The sequence below is a fragment of the Pollicipes pollicipes genome, unplaced genomic scaffold (assembly GCF_011947565.3).
Source record: "Pollicipes pollicipes isolate AB1234 unplaced genomic scaffold, Ppol_2.1 Scaffold_7261;HRSCAF=8764_pilon_pilon_pilon, whole genome shotgun sequence".
In the NCBI taxonomy this organism is placed as follows: domain Eukaryota; kingdom Metazoa; phylum Arthropoda; class Thecostraca; order Pollicipedomorpha; family Pollicipedidae; genus Pollicipes; species Pollicipes pollicipes.
Window position 1 is genome coordinate 51,741,568 of NW_023597054.1, and position 22,500 is coordinate 51,764,067.

A 22,500-nucleotide genomic window follows, 5' to 3' on the forward strand; every position below is an offset into this window, starting at 1 on the left:
GTTTTGTCATTGTGCGAATGGAATGGTTTTGTAGATGCATGATCAACAGAGATCTCCATGATGTGAGGGTCTGTCAAAGCTTCCTTGGCTAGTTGGTCAGCCCGTTCATCCATGGCCCATGATGCCTGTATGTCCTGGAATCCATAGAAATTTGATATTCATATCCTGTGTGTGTAATATATAATAGAGATTGACGATTTTAACAATGAGGTGGTGTGTGAAGTCTGGGTCAATAAGAGATTGTATAGCTGTCTTTGAATCCGAACAAATCACTATCGTCTCCGTTGTATGGGTGTGTTGTTGAATGTGTTGCCATGCAAGGAAAGAGCAAATAATTCAGCCAAATATACTGACGTGCCATCTGGTAACCGACAATTTTTATAGTAATGCTCAGTGCAAATAACTGCACATCCGGTGTGTTATTGGCCTTGGAGCCATTGGTGTAAATAAAGCTGCTATTTTGATTTTTGAAATTAGACGATTAAATGTTTGTTGAACATAACTTTGAAAATGCGTTTGGGATCATCAAAAAGAAACAAAACTTTCCGAAGGGTCAACTGCCATGGTGGTACTATTAAAGCAGGTGGAACGGAAGAATGCGGTAAAGCAAACTGAAGAGTGGTACAGTAGACAGTGGTTCGAGATGCTATTGTAAGTCCTGAGCGACGTTCTGCCGGTCCTACGTAGTTATGGTGAATGTGAGGTAAGATATGCATGGATTCAAAAGCTGGGTGACTGGGATTTCGTCGCACTTCTGTTATGTATCTCAATGTGTGTTCCATTCGTCGGAGGGCAAGAGGCATAACGTGAGCGTCCGCTTCAAGCGCTGAAATCTAGGAAGTACGCAGAGCTCCTTGGGCAACTCGCAAAAACATATTTTGTATGGTGGACAGCGGTTTGAGAGTATGTTGGCTGCCTCCTGCATATACCACGGAGCCATATTCAATGATGGGAAGAACTAAGGGTTTGTATAGACGTAATAACGATTGGCGGTCGGCACCGTATCTTGACCCAGAAATGCATCTAAAGAAATTTAGTCGTTTAAGGCATTTGGAGCGAACATGCTCCACGTGCTGTCGCATCGATAATCTGGGGTCAAGTACGATGCCAAGAAATTTGAAAGACGAAACAAAAGGAATGTAATGTTCATCTAGTCGAAGCCGAAAATTGGGAGTACCACGCATATTTTTGCTGAAAATCATAACTGCAGATTTGGGAGCGGAGAAACGGAACCCGTATCGCTCTGACCACTGCTGCACCTTGTTTAGGGCGGCTTGGAGCCGTGACAGCAAATGGTCATATTCAGCGTCTGAGCACCAGATCACGCTATCATCCGCGAAAAGTGAAGAGCAAATGCCCGCTGGTAATGAGTCAAATAAATCGTTTATCATAAAATTAAAGAGAATTGGTGAGATACGGCTTCCTTGTGGGAGGCCGTTTTCCAGATGGGGAGTGTCGGAAACGGCTGAACTGCATCTCACACGAAATGGTCTGATGCCGGAAAGAAACCCAATAAGATAATGTTCCAAATGGCCTTTAAACCCTAACTGATGGGGCTTGAAAATTAGTGCAGGTTTAAAGACCATGTCGTAGGCTCGGCTAATATCCAGGAATACGGCAGTTGTGTGGTGTCGATGTTTAAAAGAATGTCTGATGTCAGTTTCAAGTCTGATGACATGGTCTATTGTGCTACGATTGTGTCGGAAACCACATTGATTTTTTGTAAGCAGCCAGTCTCGTTCTACAATGCAAGAGATTCGCTTCACCACCATCCGCTCAAAAAGTTTTCCTAGACAGCTGGTAAGTGCAATGGGACGATAATTTGATGGATCTTTGGTGTCTTTTCCTGGCTTTGCAAGTGGAATAATGATGGTGTATTTCCAGGCGTCAGGAAAGACATGGGTTGACCACAAATCATTAAAACTGCCAATATAAAACGAAGCATATCTTCTGAAAGATTACGAAAAAAAGAATAGTGTAACTGATCATGACCTACTGAGGTTGCCGGCGGATTTTATGGCCTTTTAGTTCCAGAAATGAGAATGGTAAATTAATCTTCGGTGTTATCGGAAGAAGAACAATTAGTATGTAAACGAAAACGGGCTTGCGAAGTTTCCACAAATCCTGGTTGGTAATTTCCGGATGAGCTACACTGAGAGACTTTCAGCAAGAGCATTGGTGATAAGAGGTGTTGCCGAAATGATTTGGTTATTAATGCGTAAAGTGGGCAAGGAAATAGAGGTGCGTTTTCCGGAAAGTGCTCAAACCAGTCCCCATAGCTGGCTCAGAGGAGTAGCAGCAGTGAACTGCTGGATGTGTGCCTGCCAAGAATGACGTTTGGCTTTCCTTATAATTCGTCTGGTTCGAGCACGCTCATATTTTTGGGTAAGAAAATGAGGTACATCATAGTGGCGACGAAAGAAGCGGAAAGCACGTTTCCGACGTGCAATAGCGTTCTTAACTTCAGTCGTCCGCCATGGTGCTGGGATGCGGCGTGATGGGGTTTTAGTCAGTGGAATTGTCGCGGTCGCTGCAGCATGAATAATATGTGTAATAAGGCCAACACCCTGCTCTGGTGATTCGTAACAGTTTCGGTTCACACAACACAATTCTTGAAATTTGGCCCAGTCTGCTTTTCGTAAATTCCAGCGGGGTATGGATCGCAAAACTTCGTCAGCGGTTGCGTCAAAAGTGGTGTAAAGTTTACTTGGAAAATGGTCGCTGTCGTGTATATCTCCCTCAACAGTCCAATCAAAGTATGCCGCTATTGAGGGAGAGCACAGCGACAGGTCGATAGCTGTTCTGTACCAGTGGGTAAGTGGTGATGAGTATTATTGCCTTTGTTTAGCAGGACTAAGTTGTGCGTATCAATAAAATCTTCAACCAAATGTCCTCGGCGATCAACGGCTTGGGTGCCGTTACTCCAAGCTGGACTGTGAGCGTTGAGATCGCCGAGGATGAGAAAAGAGTTTTGAAATTGAGCAACGAGTTGGTCAAGTTGCCGTAAGAGCTCCGTATTATTATAATTTGGTGTAATGTATATTGAGCATATTTCGATGGTACGGCCATGCAGTCGAACTGAACATGCAACAGCCTGAAGAGGTGTGTTAAGAGTGAGTGGCGTGTGTATTAATTCTTGACTGATGTACAGCGCCACCCCACCTTGGCGACGCTCACCGTCCGTGGTGTCACAGCGATATAAGGAGTAAATTTGATATTATGTTAGTATATATATATATATATTATATATATATATATTATATATATTATATTGTATTATATAATAATCATACAATATTAGCGATATGGCTCGGTTTCACTACCACACTTGACAGTAGCAAACATCTGCCTAGTTCCGGTAGTCAATATGTCAATAGCGGCCAAACAATGGTCATACTGTCAACCGTTCTGTGACAGGCATGTCACTAATATCATTACCTAACATAAACAGAGCAGCGAAGCTGTGGGGATGCACACATTTCTCACCTGGCGCACAATGCCACACAGAACATCGTTGGCGCCACCTATTGGTGACCCACACGACTAGGTTTTGACCTCGTGCCGCTAGCACCCTTCCAGCTTGGGAGAGGGGGCACTTCGGAAAGGGTTCCGGACAGCCAACGTCTCCCGGAGCGAAATTCCTGGCTGCGCGCCATGGCGGGAGCGATGGGAGCCGGTCATCCCTCTCACCCCACCCATGCCACGTGCCAATCGGACCCGGGCACTGCTGCAAAAGTGCGCTGCGCTTGGACGGTGGCGCCGTCATGTCGCCGGCCATATTTGTGCGACCGACCGTATGTATGCATGTTTCATTGCCTAGCTGGATTTGCAAGTGTGCTCATTCGTTTGTTTATAAGGTAAAGGCTGGCGGCCGGTTCTGGTCCAGTCCGTAGATTATCATATCAGCGCGGAGATAGCAGGTTGGCAGATTAAGCTGATTAGCGCTCGTCTTGATATGAGGGAGAGGTGGAGGTCGAACATCAGTGTGTTTTTAGCAAACGTAGTGAAAACAAAAATACTAGCTAGCATGTCAGGCAATGATTCGTGCACTCATATTTAGAAGACAATGCACGGAAGCACCTGTCACTCCAAGTTTCGTCCCAGCAGCGTGAATCTCATTCGCACATTTTGTGCGGTAGCGTCTCACGTGGGTGACGCATTGAACTTGCATGACCCTGCATTCCACGGAGCCAACCACAGCACGTATCCAGACGACGTCACGGGACGGTATGTTTACTGACGTCACGGGACGGTATGTTTACAAGACGGACTGCAGTTGACATTTGGCTTAGTTCGGACGTCGGCTGCCGTGGGACCCCCCGTTCTCCTCTGCGCCGCACACCACGTTGCCGGGCAGCCCCGCCCTGCGACGCTTCACCCACGCAGTATGCGGACGAGCGGATAAGCGCGCGGTCGAACGAGTGACTGGCGCCAGCGGCGCCAGACCAGTTATCAGCGCACGCGGCGCATCGGAGCGTTCCTGACAGTGGTGAGTGCTGAATCAGTGCCCTAGAATTGCCGACTTTGAGTATAAAGCAACACTCTATGAGGAACAATTTTTCACTCCATTTCCCCATATTTTATGTGATTTGTTCACTCCTGCCTGACATTGCCTAATCGCACATGCCAAACCCCTATTTCCCTTTCTGAGGTTTTTAGATGCCATCCAAAACCGAGCTCAATTGAAACCACCAAGCATAAACGAGGCTCCGTAAAACCTGGACACCTATGGCTATGTCATGCCTCACCTACATCTGAATCATGTCTATGCATGCACAGAGCAAGGGCGGTCTGGTACCTCCAAGCCCAAGAAACCCCAGCGACCCCAGCCACTTGCACGCATTAAGTTTGGTTTGTCTACAAAATGCACGACAAACTGCAGCTGTGCGCCAAATGCAAGGTTTTCACGCGTCCCCTATTTTTTTTTATCTCACCACAACACCACGAAAGCGGAGCCTGGTGTAAACACCAGCAAGGCCAGGTAGAGAATTTTACTCCACGTATTTCTTTTTTCCCGAGGAATTTTGACCACTAGATTGCATCACTCCGGAAATGCATGAGTGAAAAGTTCAAGAAATGTCTTATAAATTAAACTTTCAAAATGAATATCAGCATTTGAGCACTTGTATTAACAGGTTTTAAGTCAAATGAGCTGATAACAACATGTTGCGAGAAAAGTACCAGTCTTTATATTTATTTAGCTACTTTTATTTTTTCTTGGTATCATGCCAGTGCCATACCACTTTATTCTTCCTTCTTTTTCGATTGCCTTTTGAGGTACCATCTGCTGCTTAAAATTTTGATCAATTTCTCTGCGGGATGCTCTAACAGCAAACTTGTACGTGTTTCATACATAAATTGTATCAATTCGCCTGCCGCCCAAACATGTTTGATATGCACCCAAGCGTGAATAATTTGCAGGGAATGAAGAAGACAATTTGAAGCACGAAACTTATTTTTGCCGTCATTTTTGCTCCCAAACCTTCGGTTAACCGTGTTCTTGGTTCATGCCGGTGCTCAATAATGGTAAATCCAAGCTTTTCGAGTGTCTGGCCAGGCTACCTGGCAAGGCTATTGGAATGGCACCATGCAGAGCGTTGGGACACACCTGACGCAGCTAATACAGAAGTGCTCGTTGGCGAAATTCTGCCCTCTGGAGATGATTATCATGCACACTTCTTACTTCTTTCGCATTTTAATATGGAAGGCTGGTGGGCATGATTGATATTTGTAGTTGGCGGTGAGTCGGATGACTGTCTGCCAGCAGACCATGCAAAAGGTACTGAGTTTTTGCTTTTGGAGGAGCAGGAATAAGCCAGTAAGTCTCCTGTGGACCAAGTAATTGCTTACCTTGCCTGCTTTCAACACATGATTGGTAATCAGAGTTAGCCATTTTTTTGTTTTAATGCACCGATTTTTGCCATAAAAGAAATTATGATGCCACGAGGCGTGCAATGGGCTTATTTTGTTCCATATTCTTGGTTATTTGCCCAAATGTCTTAATGTGGTCTCTCATGGTGCTTTAACCAGATGTTTTCTGTAGTTGTCATGGTTTGCAAATGACTGTGCTGTATATATGCACTACATTTTTAACACAGTGACACTCTAAGCTGCATATCAATTATAATGTGAGTTAAGTATTGATATGTAACAAAGAGTCAGACCACCCCATTTAAATGTGAAGCCAACATCACAAACTTTGTCATTAAATATGAATAAACAAGCCCAAATGGATGCATTTGCTGCAGCTGAAAAGGCAAGCAGCAATACTGGGATGGTCATCTAAAAGTTGTGTTGTTCTTGGAGAAGACAGATTGTTTTGTGGAGCATACCTATTATTGCCCTTGACTTTAGCACAAGTGGTGCTGCTGTCAACAGATTGGTGAGTTGAGATGATGTTCATCATATGGGCTACTCTTAGGTTGAGTTGGTCAAGTGCATGATAAGTGGCAATAGGAATTGTGCAAGAATCAGCAACTCACAACTGCTGCTGTGGTACAAACAGGCTACACAGGATGAGATGATGTGAGGCCTCTTTGGGTTAGGCAGAGGCTACTTTCATGGAAATAAGCATTGGTATTTTGTAAGAAACAGTGACAAAATGTTTGTTTTCCCTGACCCCATCTTAACAGAAGCCAGAAGTATATCTATTGTGTTTGGCTTGGTGATGGGCTGATGTGTAGGAGTCCAAGGTATTTTGTTGGAGTGTTTTATGCTTGTTGAATTTTCTGTTGTTATTTTGTCATTGAATTCCTTTGCTTTGTTTTGTTTTAAAAGTGCTGCGGAAGGAAATTGAAAAGTGCAACATCTAATTATTGGTGTTAATAATTTGTTATGATCATAATACTGTCATAAAATTACTATGCTTTAACGCGCGCCCGGTTAGCCAGCTAGATACCCTTCGCTCGGGTAGGGGGGGTCAATTTGGCCCCCCTCTGAGATCTGGGAAACTAAGAAAGCTAGAGACACCAAATTTACGGGGTGTCTTGACCTATACGTGAACTCACGTAGGTTAAGGTTTTAGCTTCCTAGGTCATGACCTTCAGGTCGAATAAGGTTAAACAAGGTCAAATTCCAGGTTGGTCTCCAAAGGGCCCCTAGAACTTCGGCAACTGTCCCTAAGCAAAGGGTCACAAGCCCATTTGAGGTCATTGACCTTGTTTGACCTTTTGAAGGTCATGGTGACCAAAATGATACCAGACTGCTCAGCGTTTTGCATTTGAATAAGCGACAAGGATTACGCTAGGCATATGGTCCTAAAACAAAAAGTTCGACCCGGGTCGTCTTAGGTCAATGGCCTGTTCTGACCTCTGAGAAGTCAACTGAAGATGTATAATGCGGTCTCTGCTGTCAAGAAATGCGAAATGAGCAACAGAAACTATCCCATATAGCAAGCCCTGGAATTATATATCAGGTTGGTTTTGACCCTGGTCTGACCATCATACCTGACCTTGGGTCAACGAATTTGCTCGGTCAATATTTGTGGTGTCTAAGAAAGCATCTCAGAGATATATGTCTTCGTCAAGCACTCCGTTGCATTAGATTGAACGATTCCCTGGGAATTGCCTTCGCTGAAACCATGGGCTGACTTTGACCTGTCGTAGGCCAGCGACCTTGCAAGGTATGTGTAAAATGTGTAGTCAAGCGATCCGCTATGCAATTTTCTACAGCCATGCAAAATTTGGCGCGGCTACGCCGCGCCGTCCAGAAGCCATTCGCGAATAGCCCTCGGGGGGGGGGGGGGTCAATTTGCCCCCCCCCAAACCCGGGCGCGTGTTTATGTATTCTGTTTCACTTCAATGGCCTAAGATGTTAAAAAACAAAATAGTTTGGTCAGTTTCCTGATATTACGTCAATGCCAAATTTAAATAGATGTCTTTATTTGCTCACGCATCAGTCACGAGCTCATAAGTTCCATCCTTTGTTAAATGATTTTTTCACTCCCGCACGGTTTTTTGCGATGTAATTTTTCACTCGCACCCTAGTTTAAAAGTGATTCTAGCTCCCTGGTGCTGATCGCTGACGGGCCGGTCCGGGGAAATATATATATATATATATATATATATATATATATATATATATATATATACATATATATACACACATACATAAATTTTGTTATGACGAGTGGCATGACAGAGAAAAAGCTATCGACCAACACGTACATTCAGATCACTGTACACTTGAAGCATGCTAGTCAAGATGCATTCTGCTATTTATGGGCTTGAGAGAGAGGTCAGTAGCCAGAACGGAATCAATGCGACGGGCTGTTGGTATCAGAGGTAGAATACTTGTTCGGGCTATCGTTCTCATGTTCCGTATTAGTATGCACATAACGTTTCGGCCAGTTCATCCGGCGGCGACAGGTGTTAATGAGTCGTGAGAAGGACTGGGAGGTGCGTGGCTTTCAGCCATGCGTGTGCCGCAATCGGATTTATTTCCCCGGAATGGTGAAATTCTAACCGGGGTCCTGCGAGGATTGTGAGCCCAGCGCTTTCCCTTTAAAGTCACGGGCTTAGTGGTACCACCTTCCCCGTGAGCTTCCCCATACGCCTTACCACCTTCCCCAGTAGCTCAGTGGTAAAGCGCTCGACTTCATGAGAAGACCCCGGTTCGAATCCCAGCTATTCTAAGAGCAAGTTCGGCTTATGGCGCGTGCATGGCTGACAGCCAAATGCCATTTAGTCCTGAGGGCTCAGTTATGCATGATGACGGCTAGAAAATGAATTGGTCAAAACGTTACGCACACACAAGATATTAGGCAAGGACGATTGCCCCACCCAATTATTCCATCCGAATAACAATGAATGTTTGTGGTTCCATCAGGAAAGCAATGAATATATGTGGTTTCACAGCAGACGGCGTATGCCATCTGAGTAGAAGTGCTTTGGTGGGCGTTTGAAAATGTGCGTCGTATTGCTCTGCTCTGTAAATAGCATGCTCTGATTCGTAAACACAGTCTTGCGCCGAGCTGAGCATCCCAGAAAACCCTGTTCCCAAAGTCAAATTGCACTTAAAAGGTGAGGGCGCTTAACGTCATAGGCTAAAGACCAGTCATGCTATAACGTTTGGTTGAATTCTCCCGATAATGGCCTAATTCTGCATATGTCTGACTAGAGCGTCTCCGACTCTTTACGTTTTATTGCATATTGCATTGTCTTTTATTGCCTAATAATGTAGGCCAATTTGGGTATTGCGAATATTACATAACGCGCTTGTCAGAAAAGGCAACACAAATTAACTTATTACTTTCATTGCTGTGAGCGGGGCGCGCGCTGGCATTTTTCCCGTTGGAACGGCTACTTCAAAACAAAATGCTGAGCCATTCAGAAAATTGTGTTAAAACTGTTGTTTTGGACTTAGCGCGGGTCCTATGGAGAACGAGTGTGGGTAATGCTACCACGACTTGAGTAGCTTTCGTGCAAAGCCTTAGAGCTGAACTGGAATATGGAAGTTATCATTCTTAAGCTCTGCGTGACATGTTTAGCTCAGTGCTTCATTTGGAATGCAGGTTTTTTTTTGTTCTGGAAGGAGAAGAATTAAAACACGTCTTGGGAGATTCTGACCGAGTTATGTAAGGCTTATGTCGTAGCTTTTTCGTTCGATGCTCAATTTTTAGGACTTGACTCTTCGTGGTACCGCCAAAAGTTCTGCCAAATTCTGGTCTGCATAAAGGATTTACGGGCATTGAGTGCGACGTCATGGTACCCATACTGTTGGACTGTGGTTGCAATTACGAAAACATTTTGATCTCTGTCGCTATTATCGAAGACAAAGTGCAGAAGTGATAAAATCTCGGACGCTCCCGATGCGTTGGGGGAAATGACTTCCTTTTTTAATCGAAATTGTCTCTTCCTTCTGTATCAAAACAATTCGGCGAGCAGTGGTGGTGATATGGGATTTGAAGCACGCGGACTTTTTGGCCATATGGTGCCCATAATTACAGTTGAAAAACCGTTTTGATAGGTTTAATCATGTCCACAATTATTAAATGTTTGAGAAGAACCAAATTGGAGTCGTATTTATTTGCCTAGCTTCCTGTGCTAGAGCGACGCCACCAACGTTTGTCTAAGAGGCTAAGGAGATCTAGGGATATCAAAAGTACGTATCAGGCCTTTTATCCCAGCACTTTGATGATCTCCAAAACCTTCAAACCTTTTAAATATTTGTTTTCTTTCTAAAAACAACTACTGTCTATTCCACTAGACGCCAGAAGTACTCCGCGGGGCACTTTTCCGACCAGCGGATTGTCTTTAAAGGCATCGTCTTCGGAGGGCTGTACATCGAATACTGTCATGCCGATTTCGATCAGTCTGGCACCAAAAGAACAAAAGCTTCTTTGTGTTGTACTGAGGGATCTCCTTTGTCCAGAGGGGCCAAACTCCCATGGCGCGCCGGGTCAACGTTTTCATGCACGATGGACCGTACATTTTCCACTTCCGTGCGCCACCCGGTCTTAACAGTGCCGTCGGTAGCGGCCTGCTCCACAATTGGGTGACCTTGCGCTTAAGCCTGGGTCAGCCTAATAGTTTGATGCCAGTCCCTTACTGGATATGATGAGTTATTTGCTGTCAGACTATCCATATTCACAATGTAACGCAGCAGTCATTATCAGACATGCGCCTAGTTCCAAGTTTTCTTCCCGGTAGCTGGTTCCTGGTTCCTGATTCCAGAACCAGGAAGAATGTGTTATCTGTATCGTATTAGCGGCCATGGTTCCCTTCCGCTCCCTCTCCCTCCATCAGTTTGCAAATGTCACGAGGAGTTTAGGTTATGACAGTCCTACCAGAGAAATGTCAAAGCGTGTGATTGCAGTTTACATGACGTTTATCCATGTGGGATATTTACGTTCGTGTGCAAGGCCTTAAGCAATACAAATTATTGCTAATCCACAAATACTGGCGCATTGCGATCCTATTTTTAAAAAGTGGAGTTACTAAAATTAGGGACGTTGCAAAGCAGCAGTTAATCTCCTTAGTGCATAGGAGGCTTACTTCGAACCTGCGAGCTGCAACGGATGCCCTGCTTACGCTAGTAGATATCCCTAGAGTAACCACAAGAAACAGATGTCACTTTCATGAAAAACTCACCAAAAAACCATCATTGTCGTGTGGCGACGTGGGTTAGCCCCTGTCTCTGGAATTCCAACGTGTCACTTAAACTACCCATAACAGATGCTCTTGAGGCAACGAAAAGTTGCATGAAGAGGCTCACAGGACATCATTTTCTTGAAGAGTATACTTCTTCGTGATGCATTTGACGAACCATGTGGCTGGGTGTCCTACGTGTATATATATTTTATGACTATTACGTACGCATTCACCCCGTAAATGGCGAATCTGTTTTTCGATCACCCACCTGCAACAAGCTTGCTTAGTCAGGTGAGTAGCGGAAAGTGGAGCCTTCGACTTCATCCCTCGGGCTAGACCTTTGCCACTCCCAGCCTGCGTGAATATTGCTGGTGAATATTGCTGTACTAAAATCGTGGGAGTGGGCTACTTTTCTGCGACTTGCGTTTCTTATTTTTGCTGTTAATGTATGGTTCATCGTGTCGCATGGAATAGTGGGAGGGTCACTACTGGCTGCCCGTTAAGTTGTTTACGGGTGGGCGACGGGGTGGCAGCCAGGGCCGTAGGATAATAGCGCAACAGCACGGTGGCAGCACAGAATTATTGAAGCCAAGTCGAAGAGCAGAAGCCAAGGGTCTTGAAAGGGGTGAGCGAATTTCATGTAGTCGAACTTCAAGTACCGTCAAGCGTGCGGCTCTGGTCAGATTACCACCACAGGATCCCCTCATACTGAGTGCTCGAAGTTTGACATGCAAGACGTTCTTGTCTATCACGGTCAATAATGGCGAGGAGCAGTGAAGAGAGTAGGGACAAAAAAAAAAATACTGAGCGAGTCCTAAATGCCTCATCAAAAACAAGCGTCCACAGACGGACGGGTGTAACTTCACAAAACACAAAATGAGATGGTGTAGGTGAGCTGAATGGTGTAAATTTACTCCAGCTACCACCAGATTACGGTAACAAATAGGCTTTTGCACAGATTTAGCACGTTCTCTTCTCAAAGTTCGGATGGGGGGGGGGGAAGGGAGAGGGAAGAGAAAGGTAAACCCTATGGGCGAGACATTTGCGTTGATGTTTGAGTGTGTCTAGTACGCGGCGTTAGGCGGCACAACATAAGTGATGCCACTCAGTGCCGATAGCGTGACAGGGGCGTATTTTGCAAAATGTATTGGCGTGGGGGTAAGAGCAGTTCAAATTTATGAGACCCACCTCAAAAGTACACAAGCAAACGCTTTTTCGCGGGTTTGCTCACTTTCTTCACAAAATTGGGGAGACTGGAGTTTTAGTGTAGGAGGTGGGGGATCACTACTAAGCAGGAAACTACACCCCTGCAACCTGAGGTCATTAGTTTATTGTGTGCGTACTCAGGTGCACATGAACATGGCCGGTGGCCTCGAGGAGAGAACGCAAGTAACTGAATAACCATCGCCCTGATTCGCCGTTTTTAGTAAAGCGGACTTACAGCGGGGTCGATGCGACACCACCCGTCCGTTTGCCATCGAACAGCCACGTCGATTGCCGCCCACCGCCCTCGTTGGCCGTAGATCGCCGCGGAGTGCCCCACATTCAGGGGACGCAGGGGCGTAGAAGGTGGAGCGATGACGACACTGGCCAATGCTGGGTGGAAAGAAGAGGCAAGGTGGGGCGGGGGGGGGGGGGGGCAGTAGCCGAAGTTCATACTGTAATTGGTGTGAGGATGAAAGAAACATCCCTCGCAATTTATTTTGACAATTTTCTTTTTGCCTATCGTCATTGTGTGCTGTAATCCGCCACCCTCTTCTTTTCTGTCATGTCCCTTCATGCCATCCCCATTACTGTCCTAGCTTATTTTGCTTGCTGTTCTACACCCAGGGTGCCGGTAGTGCATTGGATCAGTGTACTGGTACTTGAGTGTTTGCGTTAACCACGTTTTGCGTTAACCACGTACACGTTTGGGAAACCAGAGGAACAGGGTTCAATTTCTCGCGGTGCCCTCCCTTTCTGCCAGGGTGAGAGGCGAGCGACGTCATGGCCTCAGCAGTTGAGCGCGACATTAAGTCCCGATAACGACTGCTGTTTCATGCGTTTCAAGGTTTTGCCCTGTCCTTTCCTACCCTGTGCTATTATCTTCTCCTCAATCCTGTTCTAACTTGTCCTCTCTCATCCTGCCCCGGCCGCAAACATGTCCTGTTCTGTCCTATTGCCACCTATCCTCCATTTCCTGTCTTCTGGCTGTCATGGCACGCCCAGTGATGGCGAGACTTCCATGGAGATCGGGGGACGAAAAACATGATTTGTATCCCTTCTTTATTTGCTGCATGCCCATGCGTGTAATCCGCCAATGTTGTCTGTAGAATGTTTATTTTATTGCAAACTTCCAATTCAAAATGTCATTATCATTACAGGTAGTCTCCTTTACATTCCAGTCTCAGTCTTTCAATCCCGATTGTCCCCACGAGCTCAGAGTCGTGATTACGCCCATGCCCAAAAAGCCAGATTTCTTGGACAGTATGTTGCTTTCTTAAAGATGATTCCCAATGCCTGTCAACTTGTTTTTGTTTTGCGTCTCCCTGACTCGTTCTTGTCCTGCTCCACTTCGCTGATATGTCAACGTCACTTACTTCTCCACGCGTACCACTTCGCCGTTTAATACATATGTGTTATATTTGTCAATTGTATGTGTACAGCAGCGATTGCCCAACAGTACAGTAAGAAAACTTGTCTAATTTGGTAGCTTTGCAGCGGATTTATGTCAGCAGTGGCGTTTTTTATCTACCGGAATAAAAACTGTTCGGGCAGGTTCAGGTTTTCGTATGAGTTTCCTTTAGAACATGATGGCTGTTTGCTGAAAAGTGATGCATGCTTTCAAGTGTAATGCAGCATTCACGCTCTTTACAATCGTGGGAAAGTTATGACATAATACTAATTCAAACTCCAAAGTTTTTACTGTCGTAGCATCTGCTTCATGTTTTTACAAACGAGAGCCTGTCAAACGTTTAATGGAAACTTAAGTTCTACGACATGATTACACATCTTGTACATTTCCAGCACCTAACTAAAATCTACGCACTGGATTTTGTTTGTAATAGGGTATGTGGACAAGTCATCAGTTTGGACCAGGGCTGGCTTAGGGCTTTCTATCAGTTGCTCATCGAACAACAACAATGCCTCGAACGATTGAAACGAATATCACTTCTGATATTCGTCTTCTTTAAGGCACGTAGCTCCCCCCCCGAAAAAATATTTTCTCTTTTCTATCCCTCTATCCGCATCCCCCTATCGGTACCCTATCTCTCTTTTCTTCTGGTTATACCACGAGAAATAATGCCACCTGTACCGTCTTTTCTCTATGCATAATGTTTCCCGCGAACGCACTGAACAGCTTACGTAGGTATGGTATTATCCTGAAAGTTAGTGCTTGATTTCGTTTTACCGTTTCCGTTTGCGTGCCAGGTGCTGTGGAATGATGACAATTGTTCAGTTTTTATCGGCAGCAGAGCGTGAAGCGTAACTTTGCTTGCTAACGACGTTTATTCGGTACCTCTTGGCATATCGAAAATCGATAACTGTCAGCAAAGAACTCCAGAAGCTCCAAAGCCTGTATTGTTTATATCAAGCATGTTGATCTAGGCAAACTGAACGGTGCTGGACTCTTCGTGACCCAGTGGTGGAGGTGAGTTCCATGATCCTGGGAGATTAGGTCATTTTTCGGTTGGGGGTTTTCCAAAGGAGGGTAATTATACACTGGCTGAGCCCGACGCTCTCAGTGGACGGGCGAGTCCGGCCAATCGGTGGTCGACAGGTACAATGCATTCTGCCATGGCCCTCCGTCTGTTTCTCCTCCTATATGCCTCCATGGTTAGAAGCTTGACGGTGCGCACGCCGCGTAGCTCACCTCCAGTGCATCACGAACCGTTCGGGGGCCCCTTGTATATGACCCAATGTCCTCTTCCAAGCACCGGCCGTGGTAACGGGTGCCTAGCTGACCTGACAGCCACGTCAGAAGGCCTGCGGCGGGGGCTGACGCTTGGTCCCGCAACGGGTTACAAACCGGTGACGCATTAAAGAGATGCCCCGTGGCCTAGTTTCTGCCACCTATCGTTACGTTACGGTGGTCAGCGCTGACGTCACATAGCGAGGCCGACCAACCGCCGCCGGGCTGAAACTTGACCTACCTTCACAGTGATCCGGCGTCTGGCTCCGGCGGCGAGGGCAGCGAAGCGGAGGCGTGGGCAGGCCATTCTGCCAACCCAGAGGAGGAACGCGCGTCACCCCTCCGCCGCAACCACAGTCGTTGCGGCGATGCTGGCGGCGGCCGCGCTTCTCTTGCTGGCGGCGCCGATCGTAGCCGCCCCGCCCAACCTTCGGGCAGCGGCACGTGCGCACGCCCAGCTCGTGACAATAATCGACGCAAGCTTGGCCTCACTCAACCTGTGGCGCAGTGAGATGCACAAATGCCCATCCGTAATACGGGAGCTCGCAGAGTGCTCCTGCGACGAGGAGTGCGCGCTGTACGGAGATTGTTGCCTGGATGTGAGCCCACAGGCCCTGCCCCGCAACGACTTGGCATGCAGGCGATCCCCAGATTTCGGGTATGTGTACATGGTGTCCCGGTGTCCGGTCCAGTGGCGGGACACCTCGGTGCGAAGCCAGTGTGCTCGCAACGCGGCGTTCGCCGAGGATCCGTTCGCGGCTTTACCGGTTACAAGCCCCGCCAGCGGGATGACCTACAGCAACTATTACTGCGCCATATGCCACGGTGACTTAGCAGGGTCTGTGTTTTGGACGCCGGCGATATCCTGTCCGACGCTGACCAAAGAACACCAGGACGCCCTCAATATCACCGATATCTTCATTGAAGAGAACTTACTGCAGAACCCTGCTGGAGAGTGGGGATTGCAGCTGATGGACGAAAACAACGGAACGTTTCATGCGTGCGTAATTTCCCTACATTCGGGCAATAACGACAAAGAACATTTGATGCGGAACTGTCAACCCAAGATTTCCAGCTGTGCGGCTAACTGGACCAACCCAGACCTCGCCCGAATGTGCGCCGCTTACAATGCCTACATGTATCACGGCAGAATCAGGTACCGCAACGCGCACTGCGCCCTGTGCAACTATGTACCACAACAGTACATTATGTACTGGCCGGTCACCAACAATTTTGCTGAGGGAAGGCGTCCTCGCATGCATTCATCAGTCTTTCTTCTCGACATCACCACCCGGTCGGGCATGAACGCAGTGGGAGCAGCCAGGGTCTGTACCGGCGCCCGACTCTGGGACCCGTTCTTCAAGATCTGCAGGGAAGTCTCAGTTTCCTCTGGCGTCACCAACGCCACCGGCTCCCTGACCTGCCCCAAGGTTACCGTAAACGAGTACCAGTTTCAGGTCAGCGACAAAGACGTCGCGTACGTGCCGACGTATAACCTGATCTTGGATCGCGGCTATTATGAGCTCAGTGACGGACAGCTAGCCTTTTGTGACCCGCGTTTCCAACTTAAAAGGTTCCAGACCGCCTTTTCATACGCCTTGGTGGCATGTCGTACAGCGTCCGTGTTGTGCCTCCTGCTGCATCTGGCGGCGTTCTGTGCAGTGCCCGAAACACGGAACCTGCCCGGAAAATGTGTGACGTCCTTGTGCGTCTGCCTGCTTATCGGCTACCTCTGCTCCATGGCGGCATTGTGGCAGGATTACGGCACCGACGGCTGTGTTCTGCTGGCCATTGTTGCTTTCAGCGCATTCGCAGCAGCACTCTTCTGGGTCAATGTTATGGCGATCGACGTCTTCAACACCTTCAGGCGAGTAATATTGGCGAGCATGAGAGCATGACGCACGACACCAGGGCATGAACGCATGATCCGCGTCCACTCTACCGGTTGATAAAAACAGAAACCAAAAATTCACTTTACGCTAAATGACGAAAAGACTGGCGCTCGTACAGAGACCTTAGCCTGCATCAGCCTTTTCGCGCCACGCATGTAAAATGCCTCACAATCCGCTTCTGGTCCAACCTGCGCTAAAAGCGCAGACATCAGTTGATCTATTGACACCCACAAATTGTCTCAGTTTGGTTTAAATCCAGATTCAGGAGGCATGTACAATGATATATACGAAGGCAGGAATGGAAGGGGCGTGTGGATGGTAGCTACCATGTCTATAAAAAACATTGGCGTACAACCTTTCGTGTTGCATGGCGATAACTAGGGTAGCATCTTCCTCCATCCCAAAACGATATGCCAGGACTAGCAAAGAGCAATAATTATGAAGTGCCATTGGCTTCACATCAATTGATATGACAGATGGCTATCGAGTACAAAACATGCACCAGTCCGAGTGTCTCTCAGATGCACCACCTGTTACCTGAAGGCCGCAGTCAGTTGCAAAATTCTCCCTCAGAGCGTAATGGCCGTGGAGACCTTACATCAGCTGTGAGATATGTGTGGAAGTAAACTACGGTATCAGCGTGCATAAGTGTGGGTGCTGATGACAAAATGTTCCACATTTGAAGATTTTGAAGCAACCGCCACATATAATGAAAGAGGCTGACTCATAACTATTGGTACACTTGTAAGTGGAAAAGGCTGCTCCAGAAAACATGATTTCTATGTTTCGTAAGCATACTCCTCAATACGTCATTGTTTGATTGCGTCATCGCATTTTGCACAGCATTGACTGAGAGTCAATTGACGGCCGATATATGTAGAGATCGTGCTCACGAACGCCAGATATAATTGCCTGAACAATTATATCCTGCTTGGCCTGGATCGTCGCATGGCTAATGAAATGATGGAATTTGAATGACGTGATTTTGACGTCGTGGATACCTGGGTAACATTGAAATGGTCTGCCCGAAATAGTCAGCACATCTCCGCAGGAGCGTAGCTCAGAAACTAGAGGAATTTGTTGAGGTATTTACAAGGCAAGGCTGCGGAATGCACCGAATGATATTGAAAATAGCTAGATGAGTTTAAAACCCCATACAGATGTGATATACTTCCTTTAACTGCGAGGTTTCCTCTGCCTGGACACTTACAAACGGTTACCAATAAAGACAGAGATACGGGAACTGTTGCGTTATGAAGGGCGGGGATGACGTTGGAGGCTCCAGTCCCCTCTAATACTCGAAGAAATTTAGCACTAGACTCACGGCCGTACATGACGGCTTAAAGTGTCTATGAGCCTCAATCTTAGGAAACTTCCGCATTCTCTTATTGGTATGCGAGGTACCAGCAGAGAATTCTTGATTCACTGGACATACCGACCTGGAAGGTCGGTATGTCCAGCAGAAAAAGATGCAACTAAAATCCTGCCGCACCATAACAACAAGCTTTCAACATCATGTCCAAGAAATCCTCGTTTGCATGATAACAAAACAATGTCGGTATGACAAATAAATTCTTAGTACGGCCGGATTCGAAACATATCGTTAAGTGGTATAGTGGTACGCGGATATAAGTGGCGCATGGCTAAGCTAAGTATAAGTGATTGTATGCCTACCCCTGTCTCATGCCTCAGCAATGAACTAATTGACGAGTGACGGGCACCGACCGTCGTAGGACATCGTTGCTGTTCGTTGTTGACGGACGTAGGGCTGCAGGGAAGCTCATAACGATATGTTAACGTCGGGCAGTGATACGCGCCCGGGTGGCCGGTTGGAAACCCTTCGCTGGGGTGGGGGACAATTTGACGCCCCTGAGATCTCAAATCTCATTTTAGGTCAGTGACCTATTCTGACCTATAAAAGCCCGTTGGAGACGTCTTATGCGGTTTCTGTCATCAATTAATTTGAAATGACCACCAGAAACTACCCTACATAGCAGCCCTCAAAGTAATAAAACAGGTTGGTCTCGACCTTTTTATCTGACCCTAGGTTAAAGGAATCTGATCATTCAGTTGTGTTGCCTAGGAAAGCATCTCAGAGATGTGTGGCTTCGTCTAACCCTCCGTTGTTCCATCAGATGCAACGATTCCCTCGAAATTGACTTCGCTGAATTCATGGCCTGACTTTGACCTGCCGTCGGTCAACGACATTACCGAGTACGTCCAATTTTTTAATACCACACGATTCTCTGTTCAATTGAATACAGTTGAAGCAAATTTGGCGCGGCTACTTCGCGCTGTTCGGAAACCATTTCGGAAAAACCCTTGGGGGTTCAATTTGATTTTAAAAAGGTTTTTGGAATGGTTTCCAAAAAAACCGGCATAGTCACGCCAACATTTGTTTAACTGTGGATACTTGAATAGCAGATCGTGTGGCAACAACATTTAGATGCACCTTGTAAGGTCGCTGACCTACGGTAGAGGTCAGTCAGGCAAAACATTTCACTTCAGAGGAGACCATTTCTCGGGAATCGTTCAATCTGATGCAAGGGCGGAGTGCTAGACGAAGCCATACATCCCAAGATAGCTTCTTAGGCAACACAGCAATGTAATTAGCAAAGTCCATTGACCCAGGGTCAGGTAAAAAGGTAAGACCAAGGTCAAAACCAACCTGTTTTACCACTCCAGAGCTTGCTGTATGAATTAGTTTCTGGTGCTCAATTCGAGTCTGTAGATAACAGGAACCGCATTATACATCTTCACGGACTTCTTTAATGTCAGAATAGGTCACTGACCTACAATGACCCAGTTAAAAATCTTGTGGTTGGTGACATACTTCCTAGCGTAAACTGTAACGCTTACTTAAATACAAGACTCGAAGCAGTCTTGTATGATATTGGTCACCATGACCTGCAGAAGGTCAAATAAGATCACTGACCTTAAATAAGCACCACTGACCTCTTACTTACGCAGGTATCAAGGTTCCGGGGGCATTTCAGACACCAACCTTGAGTTTGACCTTGTTTGAACCGAAGGTCATGATCTAGGAATCCCAAATTTTGACACGGCTGAGTTTACATACAGGCCAATACAACCCGTAAATTTAGTGCTTCTGGATTGCTTAGTTGCTGAGATTTCATGGGAAATCGAATTTGTGCAGCGCAAACAAATGTGCAGAACGATGATATCCTTCCTTACAAGCCAGCTGTACAGGTTAATTTCTCGCTGTAAATATATACTAAATCATGCGTGTGTGGACGACCTTCTCCGTCATTGTTTTTTCAAGGAGATGCAAAAGCGCTATGCACAAGCAATTTCAATTTGTATTCAGACCAGAGCCAAGTTGTGCTTCCCAACGCTCATGCCGCCTTTCGGTATGCTTGAAGTTGAAAGGATAATTCCTGATGCAACCATGAGAGTGCATTTTGAACAATGAAGATGAGTCAGAACCTCTGTAAATACGCATGGCTTCTGCGTTCTTCAGGAAAGCGAGCAGCGAGCTGACCGTCTCCAGGGGCTCTCATTTGAAGCGGTTCATCCTCTACACGCTGTACGTGTGCGCTGCCAGCGCGACGCTGGTGACGGTCGCCGTGCTGGCTGACGGGTCACACAGCGTGCCGTACAGCCTCTGGGCTCGCTTCGGCCGAGAGATCTGCTGGCTGAACAACCGCGGAGCGGTCCTGGCGTTCGTCTTCGCACCAGTGTTTCTCGTCATGACGACGAACGTGGTGCTGTTCGTCGCCAGCGCCTGCATGATCTCTCAGATGTCGTCTTCAACGGCTCGTCCGGCCAGCAGGCAGCCACAGGTCAGTGCTGAAACCTCGGGCATCAAGCCGCACGCATGCTCTATGAATGACTGGTGCTCACCGGGAGGCCTCAGCGCAGCCACTTTGGTGGAAGCACACGATTCACGGTGATCAGGGGCAAGGCCGTAGGCCTAGTGTATGGAAATTGCGAGAAAATGAACAAAGTCTGAATGCCACCGGCCGACACGCTTGCAATGCAAAGCAAAGTGTCGCTCATGAAGGTGTCACGCTAGGACACACCATGGATGGAATTTTTAGGATCCGGTCTGGTCCGGTCCGGCCAGTTCAGATCCAATGCACCCACCAATCCGCTTTTTCAGATTTCTCAACCCAATCCGACCGGGTCTGGCTTACTACAAAAGTTGGTCAAATCAATGCCGGTTAATACGCTCCTATCTAAGACTTGGCGTATTAGGTTATCCATCTTGAATTTAAACCATTCATTAATTTCAAACGGCATGCAATGCTGTTATCAGTTGGCACCAACCAGCTGCTTTGATACTGTTAACAAGGCTTGTCTGCTGTTGGTATAATTTGTACGATCACCAAAGCCAATGGTGTTATTAATGGTATCCGAATTACTTGGGCCAATCTTTCACATATGTAACCACATCGAAGGGTACAACATCGCTGCTGGTTGAAATTAGTTCAAGGCATGTACACGATTATATAGTTACCCATGATACTTGGAAAGTTTCAGCAGCACCCAGTTCACAAGCACAGGGCGACATCCACTCCCGAATAAATCATCCATCTCACCTGGTGTATACCTCATGTGTGTTTCCGCTGTCGAGCACACCAACTAGGAAACAACCTCAGCTGAGACCATATCCTGTTATATTACCGGTCGCGACAAACTGATTATCTACGTGCGCGACTGCCTACTGGTAGGTAGGTGTCTGCTTTCAAACCCCCCCCCCCCAAAAAAAAAATGAAACAGTTGCCATTCTTCGTGGTGCTACCGGATCTCCCTGCTTTGCTCACACTGGATATGCATGAGTTATTTTTATCTGTAATCGTGCATCGCACAGCTGCGTACATCGACGTGCGCATAGTTCAAAATCAAGTTATTTTGAACTATGTACTTCCTTTCTGCCACGTGTATTAAGCAAAATAATGCCGCCCATTACCACCGTGTCATGACCGTTAAGGCATTTGAACACATATAATCCACTTCCCAAAGGCTCCGGTCATCACACAAGCTACTCCAAATCTTAGCAAATTTTCATTTCAGGTACGAATGGACCGTTTGGTTGGCGTGATCCCCCACGTTCATTCTGCTGGTTGTATATATTACGTGTCTTTGGCCCTTATAAATAATTACGAGAGATTAGCAAGCATATAATTGCATTGTTGATGTCTAATTTGTGCGTGGACTATGCAATTCGGAGCAGAAAAGACAGGATCACTGTGTTCCTGCGTAAAGTCTAGACTTTTGTTAGATACAAACGGCACCATCTCACATCAAGCAGCTTACTGCTGGGGTATAAAGTAACCTTTGATCAGACATATGCCTGGATGCCAAACAACGTCCAAGGCTCAGGAAACCCTCTAGCAAAAGTTTGAAGAAGATCCCAGGTCTTGGAAGACCACTCAACAAAATTCCCAAAAAATCAAAGATCCTAGAATATCAGACAAACTTTTAAAAAGGACCCTGGATCCCAGAACACCCTTCGACACCAAATGTCATCGCAAGTTTTAGGTCAAACAAATTGCCACATCCTCGCACAACACTTGCTCAATTTATGCATCATGGGCAGGGAATACTGGCTGACAGCTGTGCCAATAGCTGTACCAACCTTCAGAGCCAGACCCACTGCTGA

At 46.6% G+C, this 22,500-nt stretch overlaps 2 protein-coding genes across 2 annotated transcripts in view; both read left to right on the top strand.

The window, feature by feature from the left end:
* LOC119111591 (uncharacterized) overlaps nucleotides 1–18,925 on the top strand; it is a 20,895-nt gene extending 1,970 nt beyond the window's left edge. Inside the window, exon 2 of the mRNA XM_037235400.1 lies at nucleotides 16,891–18,925. The gene's annotated coding sequence lies outside the window, so the exon portion shown is untranslated. The remainder of the gene's footprint in view (nucleotides 1–16,890) is intronic.
* LOC119111808 (uncharacterized) overlaps nucleotides 15,519–22,500 on the top strand; it is an 18,207-nt gene continuing 11,225 nt past the window's right edge. The window contains exons 1-2 of the mRNA XM_037235630.1: nucleotides 15,519–16,849; nucleotides 20,356–20,677. Coding sequence (XP_037091525.1) covers nucleotides 15,651–16,849; nucleotides 20,356–20,677 — 1,521 coding nt within the window. The 5' untranslated portion in view covers nucleotides 15,519–15,650. The remainder of the gene's footprint in view (nucleotides 16,850–20,355; nucleotides 20,678–22,500) is intronic.